Source organism: Platalea leucorodia (genome assembly GCF_965183815.1).
Source record: "Platalea leucorodia genome assembly, chromosome: 16".
Classification (NCBI taxonomy): Eukaryota; Metazoa; Chordata; class Aves; order Pelecaniformes; family Threskiornithidae; genus Platalea; species Platalea leucorodia.
This window is the reverse complement of record NC_138838.1, coordinates 5458661-5478390: the sequence shown is the minus strand read 5'-3', so window position 1 is coordinate 5478390 and position 19730 is coordinate 5458661. Positions and strand designations below refer to the sequence as shown.

The following is a 19730-nucleotide window of genomic DNA, read 5'->3' as shown; positions in this document are numbered from 1 at the left end:
CCCAAGAGGTGGTTGCACGATTTTGTATATATAAAGCTTGTAAAGCACTTTAGGAAGCTGCAGGATGAAAAGGACTATATAAATGTAAGATATTATTATTATTAAACCAGTGATCTGACAAGAAGAGACAGCTTTTCAAATCTGTACAACAGCTTGAGCTGAAGAGATCAGGGAGTCCAATTTGAAAAAATAATAATTTGAAACGAATTTGAGGATTAGAAGTGGCAGCTCTTTTGTGGATTCTCCATGGCAGGTAAATTTAGTAGGCTACTTTAATTTTGCATCGTTTTAACTCCTGGCAATGTCCTGTGCATTGAATCTGACAGAGAGACAGAGTGTTTGAAGCTGTCGTGGCTACATTTTAGTCTCCCAATTTTACAATCAGTGTTTGAATCTGCTGCTACAACTCTGGGTACAGAGATCAGAGGCTTATCAAAGAGGCATCCATTTCAAAGACAAGCAGCAGCTTTGACTTCATTCCTTCAATGCTTAAAATTCCTGAAAAAGCAGATGAGCATACCACAAAACAGGTCTGAAGGAAATCTCTCTATCGGCTGTAAACCTATTTCAGTATTAGTTTTTTAAGGATCTATTTTGGTCTCATGTAAAATGAGCGTGTTTAGCTGAGTTAATCCTCTCAACAGGTGAGCTTAATATATGCCTTTTCCTGTAACTGAAAATATATTTTAAACTGGCTTATTGCTTTATCAAGCATTAATTGAAGAACTACTTCAACCAGTTACCGGATTTTTTTGGACTAAAAATGTCTTCCCTTTCCTAACAAAGCAGTACTTCATTTCTTTATTGCTGCCCTTATTTTAACTGCATGGATGAACCAAGTGCACTGTAGGCAAGAATATGTGTTGTGTGCAGTAAGATGGGATGGTTTAACGGTACATCAGGCTCAGGGAGTGCTGCACAGCCGTACTGTGCTGTTGGCCACATTCAACTCTTCACTTAAAGCATCAGCATCCCCCCCTGCCCAGTCCGCAGGCGGGCCGGTGACGGACCCTGCTCAGGCGGGGCCCGGCTGCTCGGTACTGTGCAGCGTCCCCCCAGAGGCCACAGCACGATGAGAGGGGCAGAACAGCAAGGAGAGAAATCGTACCAAAACAGAATAAACTTTTACTGCTGCCAGTTCTTCCTTTTAAGCTAGAAACGTGTTTTATCTGTATCTCTAATACGGAAGAGAAATGCATTTCAAGAATCCGAGCATTTTTCTTCCTTCCCTTCTCATAGAACCAGCCTAAGAACTGCCCACGCACACTGCCTGTCACCGAGACCTTTGTCCGCTCACAAGAACCAACACCCCGGTTGCTTTTTGCTAGAATTGCTGCAAAGTGCCCGGGATGTGCACATCTGACCCGAGTGCCTCTAGCGGAGCACCACCTAGCCCAGGGAAGCTCTTGCACGGGGAGCAATGGATAGCACTTCAAGATAGTCAAGCAATAGCTATTCCGATGGTCACTACAGTTATTTAGGGTAACTTGGATCCCACCACGGTGCAGGTGATTGCAGCCCCAAGCCCACCTCTACCTTCCTGTTCGCACCACAAACCTCATGCTTCTTATTTGCCCACTCCAGTTCTTCAGCTGCTCACCAGCAGGAGCTGGAGGCAAAGGGGATAATCAGCGACAGGTTAATTCATCTGATTAAGCCTTCAGAGATCTGGCACTTCGAACTCGCAATACAGCACGGTCCCCGAAGCCGTGCTCAGCCAGCTAGCTTGAAAGGAAGCCGCACGCTTCTGACAGCCAAGGGTAGCGGCCAGGGAACACATTAAGCTGTATTTGAAACCCGTGGTCATACCAGCAGACTTAGCAAAGCTGCTCTGCAGGTGTAGACATGCCCTAAAGTGCACTGAAAGTGCGTAAGAGTTCAGCTCTTCGGTGCTCAAATCGCTTCCGACAAACAGGACTGAGAAGTCTTAACACATCTGGGCATTTTTAAAAGCACTCCCAGCACTATCTAGCACTAAATGAAAGCTTTGGTTTAAAATGAGCGTTTAATACTCCAGAATGTTTACAAGTCCCTCTTCTCACAGAACAGCTCATTTATCAGCATTCAGGCTATACAGAAGAATTTCTTTTGTGATATCCTGCCCATTAAAAGGTCCCCGATGCCCCCCTCCCACCCACCCCCAACAAACTACAGTCCGTAGTATTTTAAAGCACAGTTATTTACCCAGTAGGAAACAAAACATTTAGAAAACCCCAGTAGAAGTTTTCACAAGATGTGATGATGCTGTATCTGCGTTAGCCAATTCAGCAAACTGGATTGCTTTCATTTCTGAACTGAAGCAGGCGATATCTTTCTTTGCTTCCCGTATTTCGGTGAATCACAAGAAAAGGCACAAACCCATTTTTAGGCAGAAGGGCACGTGCTCATGCTGGTCCTTACAGCTTTAATCTTTAAGAGCAATAATGAATGAACTGATCCTCCAAGTATAAAGGTCTGCGTAACTCGCTGTAGAAGCCGGCACGTGTAACTCCTGCGTTATGGTAAGCAGACCAGCAAAGCACAGGCATAAAGGTCATTTCCAACTGAGCGGACCAGTCAGCCCCATCTTTACTGGTGAACGCTGGCCTAGTGCTGCAGCTCCCGATAAAAACTTTCTTTTTAAAAAGTCAGTTAAAAAAAATGCAGAAATATAGCCATAAATAAGCATTAGTGCTTCAAAAATTGTGAAACCACAATTTTATGGTTTTAAACAGAGACAAGGTGGAATCATGAATGGTAGCAATGTATTTCAGATGAAAGCTTTCAAGCAGATGAGAAATAGTTACAGGACTCGGAACCTGAGTAACTACGGTTGTATTAAATTATTCCATCTGCAAGTCCATTAAAAATTGTTAATGGTTTTGTATGGCTTTTATATTTATTGGGTGGGTTTATTCCTATGTGAGTCATACATATTTATTACCAGGGCCCAGATAATGGTTATTAATAAAACTTCTTTTATTTGCATACTGTCTTGATGCTGGCCTAAATATTTACAACTTGACTATAAAATAAAAGAATCCTCAAAAATTATAAATAGCACCAGGGATGCATCACAACTTTACTTTTTGTACTTTATTACTTTTTTGGTGCTTTGTTTTTGTTTTTTTCAAAAATGGAAAAAACCAACCTGGTAAACCCATTTCTTCTTTCAAGTCTAAAAAGCACTAATTCTTTCAAAGCTTTAAAGCACAATTTGTGTTGAAGAAGTAAGAGGAGATCCAAAGCTAAAGCAATTAAGAAAATACATATATTTCTACACATAATTATGAATAGTAACAAAAGCTCAGTATTAAAATAGGTCCACTGAATCCCTGGAATTGTGCCTGCCAACTAAAACACCTACTATGAATTTAGTAATGGGTTATGCAAACATAAATTACAAGGCCAGACATTTTAAAAGGAAAAAAGGTTGATTTATTGTCACATTGGAGACACGGCGGGATAGAAGCACAATTTCATTTTTCCATATATTCATCAACACTGCAGATGTGTTAATGCACAAAGAATTCTAAAATAAAAATGACTCTCAACTGCTCTAATTCTCACATGTCATGTAATTTACTTAAAAATGGTTACCAGGAAGCTTTTTTTTGTTGGTTTTTTTGTTTTGTTTTGTTTTAAGCAAGCAAAACATACTAAAAATTTCTGGAAGAAAATAGGCTTTAAGAGCATTTTACAAACATGTCTCCCCCTAAAAATTTACCTCAAGACTTAATCCAAAACTGACCATAAAAGAGCGGCCTTGCAGAAAGTTGGGGTATTTGTGTTTTGGGTTTTTTTTTTTTTAATAGAAAAGCTTACAACTATATCTGTAACCTAGTCATATTGTTTGTGAGCATTTTCAGTCAACGTATTCATCGTTTCTGCTCTTGTTTCAAGCAGATCCAACTTTTCACTTATCCACTGTCAGAGCAATGAAAAGAATCTCCCGTAACTGGCAACTATTATTGAAAGAGTTATTCATGACAACATAATAAGTTTAATGCGAACAACATGTTCCTTTAATTACACCTGAATGACTTTGAGGTGGTCCAGCGGATGAACTGAAGTAGGTTTACAGCAGATTTGTTCACAAAGTAAAAAGTACTAATTGAAGATGTTTAATTATTTCTTCTTTTGGTAAACACACATAGGAAGGAAGAGCAGGTATCTTGCTTGCCTGTTATTTTTCTAAGTTGAATCTTGAAAATAAGTCAAACTATTGTTCAAATGGCTCAAAGCAAATTTAGGAACTGAACTTCAAACTTGCTTTGAGAGTACTCAGTCTTGTCTTTTTATGATTTATATATAAATTCCCAGTTTTACACTTACCTTTATAAGTAACATAACACAGAATGTAAGAATGGCTGTTAATTGTTGGTACCACAGTGAGAAAAATCTCAGCTATTTCAGCTAAATAAATGGAAATATTTTCCCTCAAAAAACAGTCAATGATGCATTCAGTAATTTATCATGTTATTAGTCTTAATGCACACTTATTTAAACTACAACCGCTCTTCAGGAGGAAGGATGACAAATGCCCTGTAAGATCAAGTTTTTTCCTTCAAGTTCTGACCTTGAAAAAGTTCTCCTCTTTTAGACCTCCACTCCCCAGCCTTCCCCCTACCCCGGTCGCTCGCTCTGGCCCGCTTCCAAAGGGGTCAACGCGGAGCAGTTCAAGCAAAGGCAAGTACAACTTGAGAAAAACAAACTATTTGCTTTGCATTGTTTCGTTCTTGGTGACAGGAGAAATTCATAGTAGCATTGACTGTTTAACAAGAGAGATTAATCTGTAAATATTTGCTTACAAGTGTGTCCCTCTGTAAACCACAGTACTACCAAAAATATCCCCTATTCTCCTTTTCTGCAATGGAAAATACAGCACCCTTGACATGACTGAAATCTAATACCTGCAACTGATGTTGCTAGGAAAAAAAAATGCATTCTTCAACTGTCAAGCATGTTTAACCAGAAAAATGCTTAAATAAAATAAATCTAAATTACTAAGAGCAAGTGACTTCAGAGTAATTAATTTCTTCAGCTACTCCAACATGCTCAGTTGAATCAGATGTGTCTCCCTCTTGAATATTTTTGGAACTCTTGAATAAAGTAATCACCCATACATTTTCAGCTTTATAAAAAGACTTTTGAGGTGAATGTGTTGCAGAAAATGTATTTAAAGCTATTTTTAAAGAAAATGGAGACAGTAACTCAAAGTGTCCTAGACCATGTGGTTTCAGAAAAATGCTTCATATTAAACTTCTCTGCCTAGTAACATATAACGCACCATCATTACTTCTGCAGGTCAAGGGAATTATTTTCCTAGATTTCAAACATTTACAAATGCTGTTGTACAGTTACACAGTTATCCCTGCAATCCTACATACCAATAATCCCCAAAACATGGCCTCATTTTGTAAGAGGACCTTCTCAAGTCCTGTTATCTCATAACGAATTCTACAGGTTCTGCAACCCAACAGTGCTGCCCACCGGCAGCCTCTGCTGCCATCCTTTCCCCACTGAGAAAAGCAAAATTCCTTGCTTTTGGAAAACAACCCAGAACCAAAGTTTTACTGAACCGAGGATGCCAGTTCAATCAAACTGACCCAGTGTTTAGGGGAGGTGGGGGGAATAGTCACAACTATATTGCAACACAGGAAAATTAGGCAGGTACACCAGATCAAGGCTTACGTGTTTAAGACGCTTGTTCCTGGCTTGGATTTGCTGTTCCTCAACGCACTGAGCTCTAGCAAGAATCACTGCGAGCGTCAAGGAGTGTGTGCACTGCAAATAGCAGGGGAGATGCCATCTGCCAGAGATTCTGGCTTAGCTTTTTGTGGGTGACAAAGACAATTTAAAAAAAAAAAATTAATAATGTCTAGTAATTATAGTGGTGAGAATGGTTAACGTGCAGAAAAATGGAGGTCAGTTTTATGAGCATCCTAGAAAAATACAACTGTGAATTATAGCTCTTGCATTGTTCCCTCACTTCCAATAAAGTGAAAAAGGCAGCAAGAGATCATAATATAGAAAAGCATGTCAGAAACACTAATGTTTTTCCTATTAACAATTAGAATATGCTAAAGTCAAATATGTATTAAATAATGACAACAAAATTATTGAGAACGCATGAATAAGTGACCTCCAGGATAAGGTTTGATCTGATTTAACTGACTCCACAAGACTAGTTTTTAGATTACATTTTAAGACATGGAGCTATATTATATTATTTTTCTGCAAAAAGTCATATAATAATAATATACTACTACACTTAGCTTTTGAAATAACAAGCCCATGTAGTACAAATTACCATAAACATCATTTACCTTGCAAACAGAACCTCTTCACAAAATGGTAATATTTAATAAAAACACTGCAAGGGAGGGCATGGCACCTAAGTATCATTATCCTGAAGGAGAGGTATTCATCTTCGTTCCAAACCTGCAAGATAAGTCATACTTCTCTGTTCTTGTGATTTTGTTTTTTATGGAAGGAAATGGAGATGTTTTAACTCAATAAGGAAAGTATCCTATGTCTTTAGCATTCTGCTAAGGTTTTAAATATATGAAGATTCTTAAAGATACAAAACAATTTTATAATAGTATTAAACAAACATTGATAATTGCATTTGAGTCATACAAATTAATAGAAAAGATTCATCTTGAACAAACTCCTTAACTGCAAATTCATTTCTTCTTAACAAAAATCTTTAAAATCTCCTCTTCAAAGTCATGGGAAGAGAGAAGAAAGAGAGAATTTAAGCAGCATTTCTCTTCCTCATCTTTTTCCTGAAATAATTTTTAAGTAATAACTCAAGAAATACATAGAAAGGGTATTTTTTATTCCCTACCATGCACTGAGACATTTACTATTTACAAATTGTATTAACTGCATTTAGTTGTATTACGCTAGCTAAATTTTACATAAATGTCATGTATGTTCTTCCATAGTCAGGACCCAAAATGAACAGGATTCCCGTATGTTCCTGGTGAAGGGGAGGAAGGAACATCCACACACTAGGTTCTGTCAGGCACACTGGGAAAGTGAATACAGAAAAAATAAAAAAAATTTAAAAAAAATAAAAAAAAAAAAGGAGTAGAACAACCCAGCTCTAGATGGCAGCAAATCAATATTCACCCCTATGGACACAGACACTGAGAGCATCAACTATTTTCCAAACAGATAGTATATTTTCAGTAGTTTTTCTAGGAATGTGATTATTTTCACTTTGTTCCACAGGCTAGACCAAAATTGACTGTGCAAAGTTGTTAGGAATCAACCACAATTCACTACCATCAATAAGAAAAATACTCCTCATTTCAAGAACTAATTCAACCAGCAGAATTAATTTTCATTTTTTTAAGCCTGATTTGATTATCTTTTGCTGTAGAGACTGGATAATTCAATAGAATGGTCCAGAAACACTGGAGACTAAGAATTCAAGAATTTTAAATTAAAAAAAATCAAGCCCTTGCGTAATAACTGTGTTCATTTCCTTTAGTTAGTTATGATTGGCAATTATAATGTGTTTTGGGTTTTTTTTCCCCTAAAAAACCAGAACCACGGGTCTCAAAAATGCGCATCACCCTAATATATAATGTCATAAATAAAACTATTACTTTTGTAACAAAAAATTCTACAGACTCATCTTTATCTCTTTTGCAGCAGTAGCACTGCAGAAACACAACCGACCGGGACAGGGCCGATGGCCCAAGTTCAGGGAACAGGGGCAACTGGGAAAGCCAGGTTTTACACAGGCAGGTAATGCCACTCATTAGAGATCAACCAAGCAGCACAGAACTGGTCGCGTACAATGACAGATGCGGTGTAAATACGTTGAAAGTGGCTGAACCGCCTTCTGTTCACACACGTACACGAGCTCATGGGAGCACGCACAACAGTGCGGCGCTGGATGCTCCGCAGTGCCAGCATCGCTGTCACACTGCAGAACTTGTCTTTATTTATAAAAGTGCTTGGGGTCAGCAGGCAGCCACATCTGTTCAGTCAGCGTTAAGATATGCTTTTCATGTGCTCATTTATTTTGTTTCTGGCACCTTCCAGTATTCCATTTTCCAGGGCATTTTAAAGCTACTTATTTGAGAACATACTTATGCCGTCTATGCCTATGTTTAAAGGTTCTCCCATGTCCTTCCATAACTCTGCTGATCTAATCTCTAATCTGCATTACAAAATACAGATGTCAATTTGAGCACTTAAAGGTAACCTGGACTTTCTAAGTCTCACCGATAGAGTACATCTGCAACCAAGAAACAGTAAAGGGCAACAACAGTGAGGAATCATCAGTTCAACTTACCATCAGGGAAAAACCAGTGACCAAAGGAAGAAGCTCACAGGGCAAGCTCCTGTATCCAAATGTATGCTTTACGCAGGAACGTCACATCTGCCTGATTTTTTTAGAGCTCATGCTCTCACATTAGAAAACTAGTATCTTATTTTATTTCCCAAGAGCAGCCGGCCCAGGCCTCTCAGGCTGGTCTTTTGTCTTGTGCTCAGTTTAATGACCCACGTCTCAGGTGAGCCTGGTAATAACAGACATAGCTCGGCAATTATCTAGTTTACATGGCTAAATCATAAAGGAAAGCAAGGGAGAGTTGTAGGTTAAGCAGCTGTAAGTATTATTATTATTACTCTCCATGAGTATTTAACAATTACATATTACTTATTTACAAAGTCTAGGCTTACTCAGTTACTTGTTTTCTGGCATTTTTCACTGTTGCTGTTGATTAGCGTAAAAGTATGCACCACTGCAAGTATTAGATAAGCTTTTCAATGTTTAAAACAGAAACAGGTAAGTAAGAGTAGTTACTCAACTAGGAATCTGGGTAGAAACAAAGGCAACGCTATCACCGTTAGGATGTATCTTCACTTTGTGCCAAAAATTATTAACCTCTGCAACTGAAATTATTCAGCAAATAAAAAAAATTTCTCAAAGATGGTCATTCAAACATTTGCTTATTCACACCAGAATCGGCATATGAGGACATGATGAAGTAGACCAAGAATTTCACAGAGGTTAAAATACCCCAAAAGTATCACAGTTAGTCACAATAGTTCAGGAATTATCACTGTAAGAAAGTAATCATCTGACGCAGGGTGGCAATTCACATGATATATTTTGAGATGTCTTCCAAGTAACAGTCACGTAAAATTGATGTTTCAGGTAATCTCCTGACCAGGCTCAGCCTTCTGCAGTAGCTGCTCAGGATGAAACAAATTGAGACTGAAAATACCCCAAAACATCTATGAGCAGCAGGTCTGATGTGACCTCTTAAAAGGTGTGAGGAAGTAGAAAGTATTTTTGCAATAACAGGAATTAAGAACCCTTTCCAAAAGTTTCTGTATGTAAGAACCACTACCAAATTTTCTGTTCTCATAAGGTTCCCAAACATGAGATACTTCTCCCCAGAGTCATTTCCCAGTATGCCAAGTCAGAAATAGTATTTTAACATTTTTAAATACCAAAAGCCCTAGAGTCATCCCTATAAACATGAAAATATTATATTTCTTTTGCAGCAATTTGATAATTTGCAAGGAAGGCAGAATTGACCCAAATAGATCTGTCACATTTTTAAAGTAAAAAGAAACAGAAGTATAAATATCCTCAACTTCATTAGTAATTTTTTTGAATCCTTTTCTGCTACAGAGGAGACTGCTTGCAAGCAGACATTATGGAAAGTCTAGGGGACATCCCAGACAGCAATGGATAGGAAAGTCAAGGCAGTCGACACTTGTCTCCTGATTTATGGTGAGACTGGCTACAGCAGAGGAAAAGAGATGCTGGCACAGGCTAAACCACTACTGCACTGATGGGGATGCATGCAGAATGAAAAAGAAAATGGAAAGTAGAATTCTGAAACAAATTGTTACATTTAACAATTCCATCTTTGTGGTTTGGGGTTTTTTTGTACCAAGAAAGATGTTACTTAATCATGGAAATTTAAAGCTGTACACTGGGTTATTTATCTATCTGAAGAATGGTTCTGCATGCAAGCTGGTCGTCTACTACAGAACTCTTTTTTGTTATTAGAAAGAGCATGTTTGATGTTTTAGTAACATAAATGTATCAGTTTGGAAATCCCAGTGGCTCACAGTGCGTCTCCTGTCCACCTCAAGGATGCTTTCACCATATTGGGTAGGTTTTCAGACAAAGCTGCAGTTTTGGGAAAAATAAGGTCAGTTAATAATAAGTTAATAATAATAAGGTCAGTTAATAATCCTCCCTTCTAATTTTCAACTGTCTTCTCAAAGCTTAGACAGTTTTGGAAGTATTCAGAGACTTCCCTTCTTTTTGGGGAGTGCAGAAAACAGCTGAAGATGAACACAGCAGTGCACAAACGCCAACTTTTGTGTAAAGAGGAATGCCAGTGAAGTTTTCCAGCAAGGACAGCTGGACACTGCCTCACTCCGGTTTTGCCCCTTAGCCACCCCCGTCTCCCACACCAAGCACCTTGGACAGGAGAGGAGAGGGTGGCCCTGTAGACCTTGTACGTCTGAGCTCCTTCCTCCCTGCCTCTGGGAGCAATAACTGCATACCACGTCTGCTGCAGCTGGCTATTATTACCGTTCGGATACTTTCTTCTAATTCTTTGACCCTGTTTTTGTTTTTTAATTCTGTCAGAGAAAGCAGAAGAGGAGTTAGATCCTATGTTGCTGTTCAGAAACAAAGCTGCAGAAAGAACATCACAATAGAGAAGACAGAGAAAGAAAAAAAGAATACTAAAAAAAAAAAAAATCCATGCAAGCTTATAAGAGAACGTGGTTTCAGAGGAGTCCCAGGACACAAGATCAGTTTGTGGAATCTAGCACAGATCCAAATTTCCCCCAACACTGGGTATGTTCAGAGCCATTCTTTTGAACCTAGTCCCTGAATGAATGAAACACCTCTATTCTCTTCCAAAATATTACATGGAAGGCTACAGAACTATATTTTCTAAAAGTGTATTTAAAACCTCACCATCAAATGATTTAACAGCAGGGGCCATTCACTTCCCTATCTTGCTTACTGGAAAGAACTAATTGCACATTGTTTTCCCACTGTATCTCTTGAAGTAACTATACAGAGTATATAATTTTCCTCTGCATATCAACTCCCACCGAGCTACCAAGGCCCTCTCACAACACACTTCAAAGTGCAGTGTTTGGGGGTTTTCTTCCCCCACAGTAACCTTCTGCTCCATAAAAATAAAATTGGCCAAAAGAAATCATCCTGAAACACATCTGCAAACGTGCTGGCAGCTCGGAGCTGGCAGCTACAGCCACATTCTGAAGAATCTGGCGCTTTCCTTATAGGAAATAAAGGAAGGAAGCAGGCAAGTCAAGTAAGTCTTGCAGAATGAACTCAAGCTTCTAGCAAACAATTCAAAAATGCGGCCCCAGAAGTCTATTTATTTTCTGGATTTTATACAATTTCCTATACCCTCCATATCCTTTCCCTTCTCGGCTTCCTTCTCCTCTTCCCAATCGTTTGTTCTCTCCTGCAAAGGCAATCAACCCATTCCTCACCCTCTCGGAGCTACTGCATTCATGCTCCGTATTCTTTTGATCCTTCATAAAGTTCTGTTCCTTCAAAGCTGCAGTCCCCAAATTTTCTCTTTTTCAAACACAGAGAACTGATTTCTGCCCCACAGAGCCTCCTCAGGGCGCCAGTTAAACGCTCCCCCAGCCCCATAAGTCACTCCTGCGCCGACATTCCCTCTCCCCTCTCCGGGTCAGGCTCCTCCAGCATCTCTCCCTCTGTACCAACGGGAAGCAAAGCAGCATCTGCTACTTGAGAAGCAGCAATAAAGGTTAGAAAAGCTGCCTGCTGCTTCTCTCCCAGGAAGGCACTTGGAAGGAACCGATACTTGTGTATCGGTTATCTGGAACGGGCTTTGAAACCCTAGAACGGTCCCGGATGAACAGATTGCTGGCAATCATCAGGGGGGAAAAAACAACCCCACCACAAAACAAACAAACAAAAAAGCGCCCTACGCATTGCTATGCATTCCTTACTGTTAATAAAATTAGTTTGTATGTATTTTCTACACAATTATGCACGCATGTACACAGACACGCAGGCTGCACATGCTAACATGAGCATGGAAGAGTTTAAATACTCCCAGCTTCCTACACGCAGCATTCACCTTTCCAAGGTTCCCTAGCATCGGTCTTGACACCCTTTACGCACCACCTGCTGCGTGCGATGCACGTCCTCCGAGGGGAGTTTTCTAAAGAGCTCAGCACTGACCTTGTTGCATTTCCAGCGAAATCAACAGCAAAACTTAATTTGAGTTTTGATGGGAAAATGAGCATCTTTGAAGTTATGCCCTTGATACAGATTTATTCAGGCACTGAAATGTCACTTTCTACATCCAAGCGCTAAGAGAGTTTGGATTAGTGAAGAAGAATTCTTTTTTTGCAGTTCTCCAGGTTTTACATTATGACAAAATTTAGAGCAAGCCTGTTGGAAGGCTAATGTTCGTACTTCTTCTAAAAACTTCAATTCGTATTTCATTATTTACAGAATGCAAAAACTGCCTGAAGAGAAAGCCATCAAAGATAAGCAGTCTTAGTTAAGATGGTGGACTTAGCAATACATATGAGAAAATCATGGAAACAAACCATTAAGAGAAAAAAAGCCACTGAAGTAGGCCTAATACCATATACTACTGCAAGAAACTCAACAGACTGGAACAGCCTTTCTCCTTACCTCTGGAGTGTTTTTCTTGAACTCACGACTTTGCTCAATAAGTTTTTTCCTAGACTGCTCACTTTCATCTTGCCGGTTAGCCAATATTGTTGCTGTGGCATCGAGCTCTCTCTGTCAAGAAAAACAAAACAAAAAAAAAGGAACTATCATTAGAGCTCAGTTTCTCACAGAAGTAAAAATAAAAGCTCATATGCACATCATGCAGTTTGGAACATCGAGACGGATGCGACTACGGAGCAGTCCAGAACAAAGCACCAAGCTTCCAGAAACTGGACCTCCTAAATAACATCAAATGAAGTTCTACCATCTTTTTGATTCCATCTTGCAACCAAAATATCACCATTTTTCTCAAAAGCATTCATGGCTTTACCACAACGTTACACAGGACAGCACCAGTAGCATGCAATACACGCCTCCTAATAAATTCCCAAAGCCAGTGAAGATTACAGATCTTGGATACGTTCAACCCAGGCTTATTTTCACCTGCCTGCTTTTTAAAGATACTGGATTTTCCCTTTTTGAGTTACTCTATGAAAAAAAGTTAATCATAAACTCAAATATTGTTTAACCTTATACTTCAGGTTAGACTGGTTACACTTCAGTCACTCTTAATTTCAACTGACATACTGTATATAATTCTATACTGCCACTGCAATGCTCTTTTTCCATTTAAGTCTTTCCTTATTTGAATACAAAGTTATCTTTTCCTACTGTTGGAATCTATTGCTCTAAAATTGTTAGCAGATATCCCTGCTTCCTCTGCAAAACATATTTTTTTTAGTCATCATCTGATGAATGCCAGATTATCTTCCGACAGCTTCTACCAGGCTGAAGTAGGGGCTCAGCCTACAGACCCTTGCCCAGCTTCGTCCGAGTGCATTATCCCCACCCCAGTTTCTTTACTCAGTGCTGCGCTTCCAAATGTCACCATAATAGATTGAACGGGTCACTTATCAGCACATAAACCAACAACGCTCAATCTTCCCTGTCAGTTTATTCCTTTTCTGCAGTATTTCCACGTAACATAAAAAAATAACAGCTAAACCCTCCACTCGGCTATGTACATCATTCCCCAAGTCACTTGGAGTTATAACCAAAAATTCCTAAGAGGAATTTGGCACTGTTTTCCTCCCTTATTCATTTGAAAGGAGAAAAACCTGGCGATGAGGAAGAAGTTCACAAAAAGTGAGAACAACGTGCTAGAGCAAGACATAAAGCAGGTCTCATCTGCAGCTATCTTCATCACGCCACTCTGCCAACGCGCCTCCAGCCTGCATGCAAAAAACCCAGTATTCTCCACCAGAAAACCTGCCGTGCCACTGGCATTTGTTTGTAACTCAACAACCTGTAACAGATCAGACCAAAAAAACCAAGCCTGGGCCCTCCTGTGGGGTCTAATTCCAGTAGTTGGTCAAGTCACTGACCAGGTCATCTCTTGATACCATCACACGCAAGAACCAGGGTAAAGCAGATTTGGTTACTACTAGATAGTTAGCAAAAAAACTTTACCATGCATTGGGTCATATATACTTCCCAGTGGAACTGGGCACCCAGTACGGGGAAACAAAATGGGAAAACAACAGATTTGCCTCTTCCTATTTTTGCAGAGGAGTTAGAAATAGCAACAGACCGCAGGTACCTATGGCGCACCTGCTAAAACCCCTGTTTGGCAAGTTTTAAAAAAAGAGCACACAGGACTAGCAGATAAAAAGTAAAAGGTAATCCGGCTCCTGAACTTTCTTCTAGACACTGTGAAAAAGCCTAATTCCAAATTCTTAGTTACCCTTTTGTATGGGTAAATCCTGTAACTTTGAATGACTGGATGGATGTACGTGGTTTATGTGACTCCACAGTTTGACCTCTGCGGGGGGAGAAGCCTTCTGCAGTTTCCAACTCAAAAGGATCAATACTTTTTCCCCCCTTTAGGTTTATTACCACAAAATTAAGAGACTTTTTTTTCCTAATAAATATACGGACCATAGTTATCTTAGTCCTTGGAAATAAGCTAAATATGACAAATAGATTTGAAGCTAGGCAGCATGCTGGAGCCAAGGACCTAAATATTGTCAATGTAATGCTTAAAAAAACCCCTCTATTTCTGACTTTGAGGAAAAAAACAGGGCAATATGTCCACCAGATCTTGGTTTGGAATTCTGTAACATATGTGAAATCTATTGCAGAAAAGTGGGAAATACTTAACAGTTGGATAAACCACATTTGAAATTCATCCCAGCTAAGTTTATGCAAGAAAAAAGAGCAACAGAAACCAATGTGGTTAAGCAGTACTATAAAGAGCAATATAACGGCTAAGCAGAAGGCTTTTAAAAAATATAAACAATCTGGTACGGCCAGCAACTTGGAAAACTATATTTAAAAAGGAAGCACACATTTAAAGCAAAGCAAAGAAAACACAAATCACGAAGTAAGAGGGAATTTCAGTAGACCAAGGAATCAAATGCTTTGCTTTACAATATAGAGTGCTAGCAAGCAACCGTACAAGTGGAAAAGTAGACTTCTAAAGACCTATACTTCCAAGTTGAGAAACAAGAAAAAGGGCCGATTAAAAAGTAAATCGTATTTCATATTTTGTGCTATCATGAAGAGTCAGGTGGCAAATGAAGAGTAACCTTGCCCTGCCTGCCTGATTGATACCAGTGCCCCAGCGCACTTACTACAGGCACCTTCCCATTACTTTCAGAATTCCTCCTGGGACAGGTATGACGATTTCTCACCACAAACCATTTCGGTATGTGACATCTCAGGTACAGACATCATCAAGGAGAAATGCCATCATGCAACTACACTGAACTGTTTGACGCCGTGGGCTGAAGACCAAAAGCTCAAGATCTTGCCTAGCATTTACTAACATCAGATACAGTAAGATGCAATTCTAGAGGAGAAACAGTAGATATCTAGCTCCGTATACAAGATCTGATATAAAACGAGATATTAAATCTTCAAGCTATGTCATATTTAACAAGCCTCAAATCAAAACTATTTGGAAAATCACTATTTGGTCCTTCCTTACTTGATCTCCACCATGTACACTACAAGTTTCATTTATTTAAACATACTAATAGATATAGGATTACAACCCACAAACCTTAACAGAAGATTTTTCACACTTCTGTGACTTGATCTCATGAGATGCCCCAATTTTTTTATAAATTCAATGTGGCCAATGCGTTATTTCTGCAAGCAAGCATGGATTAAGGGGTAAATAGTATTAACTTTGAGATTTCAAACCTGAGTACTGTATAACACTCAAAGGTATACATGCTTCCCAAGCCTTGCAACCACTCTCTAAGTAGATGTTAAGTAAAAGGAGAGGTAATACCATACAGACAGAAGCATACTGGAGTGTCCTTTAGAGCGTAACAAAAATAGGAGACCATGTCTCAGAGTCATTCTCCACAGCTTTAAAATCAAAAAGGTTCCAATGAAAAGCAAACAGAAACCAGGGCTCAAAGGTGTCGCAGTGATGACCTGACTACAGAAAGGATTCAAAGCCTGGAAGCTTTAGTTCCACCGATTCAACACTGGCTAATAAACTTTCTGGCCAAAAATAGCCACCGTTCAATCGCCCCTGCAAAAAGCGAGTCTCTACTTGGAGCACATTTTGAGAGAGAACAAGCAAGACCATTATCTTTCCCCTTGCCCCAAAGTCCCATCGATTTAGGGCAGACACAGCTCACACTGCTTAAGCTATAGATAACTAAAGAACTCTCTCCAGGGTTTCTACTTTGACCCATTTCAATGAATTTATTGGGAGTGGGAGGGAGGCAGTGGGAAGAGAGAAGACAAGAAAGTCTTATGCTCTTAAGAGCAGGAGTCATTAAAAGCAATCCTCAGAAAACATACATTAAAAGGTTTCTTTCATGCAATATAAAAAAAAAAAAAAATCTAAAACTAGGAGGGTCAATCTGCTATCCACTCTAACAACAATCAACTTGAAGTGAATTTGTCTTCCTTTAATGCAACTATTTCCAGCCCCTTTTAGGCTCCCCAGGAGCCGTCCCTCTTCATTCTGCCTCTGCCACCCTCGTGCCACAGACCAGGATGACATGGCTGCGCAGGGAGCCACAAGCCTGCTAAAAACCAGTATCCCGCCTTTCCCCTCCTAACTTTTGTGCATTGAACCAGTTCCCTGTTCAGGCCCCCCCTGCAGCTACAAGGTGTTGTACCGTTACAAAAGGGAGGTGGGAAACCACAGCTGGAGGGAGGGGGCCTGGCAGAATCCCCCCGTTCAGCACCAACCTGCAATGAGGTTGACCCCAAGTAATTACAAAACTCCAGCCTCACTGAAGGCAGGTTTCAAGGTTGTTTTCTTTTACGGCTGACATGTCTTTCCCTACAAGATGCATACCTTGATAATCACCTAGCCAGCAGGTCTGCGCCACTCTGACAACCGCCCGGTTTAGCACACCAAAGTCCCTCTTAACCTTTTGATAACAGAGGCTTCAAACCAGCCCTTCTGCCGCCCGAGCCCTGCGAGCAGCTGGCTGGCATCTCTCAAAGTTGAGTCCCATGGGCTCTCCAAAAGCTACTCACTTGGGAAAATGATTCTAGAAAGAAATTAGGCTTTCTTGGGTACTTATGAAGTGTCTGTTCCGCCATCCAAAAGGTGGAAGAAAACAAGACTATATAGGCAGAGAGAACCCCACGGTGCCAAGGCTGCTCACTCCTGCCCTGCTCTGCTTCTGTGAATGAAACCAGACTAAAAAGAATAATTTGTGTGAAAAGCAAAGCCAGGAGCAAGAGGAGCACCCTCTGCTTTATGGACATGGTGGAAAGAAACGGGATAAGGAGAAAGGACACATAGGAAATGTGAATTTGGGAGCGCAATGGTGGGAAAGGTGTATGTGACTCTGCGATGCAGCTCTATCACCAGGAGGGAAGAGAGGCAACAGCAAAATTAGACCCCTCACCCCTGGTCTGACCAGGTGGGACAGAGGCAGAGACCGTGCAGGTCCCCATCCCCACCCGGCAGCAAGAGACGGGCCCCGAGCCCCTCCGAGGACAGACACTCACTCCATTTCTCCATAGCCACGCTTCCTTTTCCCTCAAAGTAGCGTGAATGGAACAAATACTACAAACCAGTGTTTCCCCATGCTCTGGCTGGCTCCGTTCGCACGTCCAGCTCTCACCGATACCCTTCTCCGCCCTAACACTCCCCGTGGCTGATCATGCCTCAACAGCTACGGCCACTGCCCAGCACAGGTATTTCAGGACCCAAAAAACACACGTGCTTCAGCATCCCAATCCCCCCAGTGCTGCTCTAACATAATCTATCATAACTAGTATTCAGTCTCTGCTTAGAACCAGTATTTCTATGTTTCACATGGAAAAAGTTATAAAAAGCTGTAATAATCATCCACAAGTACTGTGATGTAACTCTATCTGAAAATTTTGTTATTCTCCCATTTTAAAATGCTTAATCCCTGCTGTGTTTACAAAGCTCTTACACTGGAGCAAGAAACAGAGATCACAGCTTCAAGACAGACTGATTTTTTTCTGGTAGCCTCTTAGTCGGGGACGCAATGCCTAGGCTATGCCTTCAAAAGCCTTAAGCGTGGCTGCAGATGTTAACAGCACATTTTCACCATAAACCTCATTTTACTTATTACAAGGATAGACACAAATCACAACTGCACGTAGATTAGGAATTTTCTACCAGTAAATGTAGTGGTAACCATTTCCCCTGAAATCTTGTTTCTGTGTATTTAAGTTATTTCCCTTTATCATCATTTCAATCAGCTACCCAGTCTACATGATAATCTGCTACTGAAAGGAGTCTTCAGTAGTCTCATTTTTGTTTTCATCCTCTCTCAGGATTGCATTTGTCAGATCTATCAAAGCTCTCAATGTAGCTTTTTGCAATTTTTAATTTCCTATTAAAGGAGAATTTCTCGGTGCAACGATGACACCCATGTAGAAGTGTCTGCCACAACTCTGCATACGCACAGCCTGCTTGTCTTGGGGAAATTTCACATTTCCCTAACCGATACATTAGGCAATCTACCCTTCAATCTTAAAAACCCCATAGTTTTCACCTGTTCAGAAGCCTACGTACTGATTACATAAGTATTTCAGAAATATTTCGCAAATAATAAACTGCTTTGCGAGCTTGATGTGTTTGTCTGGAAAAACAGGCATGCTCACTTAGTAGAGCTTTAGATTATGACCAGGGAAGTAACCACAAAGCTGAGATTGGGAATTTTTGTTAATGTCTATTTTGACTGTAAAAAGCAAGCACCAATTCCAACCTGAAAGCACTCAGTAAGGTAAAACATATTCTAAGAATGCAACAATGGAAGAAGTTTCTTTTCTGTAAAACGAGTTCGTGGCTGCCTCGCTGTAAAGCCCCTTGTTAACACAGGCAAGGGGCAGGATCAGAGAGTTCAACGAGAGAGCCACACCAAGAACCACCATTCCCCTGCCTTACAAATCAGCAGTGAATGACGAACACAAATAACAAAGCAAAGACCAGAATACCTGCTTTTTACACTCCTGGAGGGAAAAAAAAAAAAAAAAAAAAATCAAAACCCATAAGCGTGAAACAAAACATGTTTCTTAAGAAGTATTTTGCCATTTGGCAAACTGATGCAACTACCTTTCACACACAGAATTAGTTAGGGAATTTCAATAAACACATTTTATTTCCACGTACGCAAGTAATTTGACTCCAAGTAGGTTTTTAAACAAGCTTTAACTGGAACAAATTTTGTGCTCTATGCAATGCTTTTGGACAGTGAGTCAACGTGTGCGGTGGCCACCCCATTAAGCAAAGAGAGAACAAAAATGGAGGTGCTGATATGGCTATCAATAAGATACCTTAACTAACAGGCTCTTAAAAAAACAAAAGAAAAACATTAAAAAAAGTGTGCTGTGGCTTTATCTGTTCACAATAACACCAGCCGCTGCCACAAATGTAGGGAAAGCCTATCAAAAAATCTTGCAAGAGGGGAATGCTAGCACTGGCTTTTCACAAGGAGCTACTATCAGCGTTAACCAGCCGCATAAATATCTACGGCAGCAA

The 19730-nt window shown here is 40.1% G+C and overlaps 1 protein-coding gene across 5 annotated transcripts in view; it reads right to left on the bottom strand.

The window, feature by feature from the left end:
• CUX1 (cut like homeobox 1) overlaps positions 1-19730 on the bottom strand; it is a 282207-nt gene that overhangs the window by 216855 nt on the left and 45622 nt on the right. For all 5 annotated transcript variants that reach the window (XM_082328024.1, XM_082328020.1, XM_082328021.1 and 2 more), the window contains exon 2: positions 12692-12802. In XM_082328024.1, coding sequence (XP_082184150.1) covers positions 12692-12802 — 111 coding nt within the window. The remainder of the gene's footprint in view (positions 1-12691; positions 12803-19730) is intronic.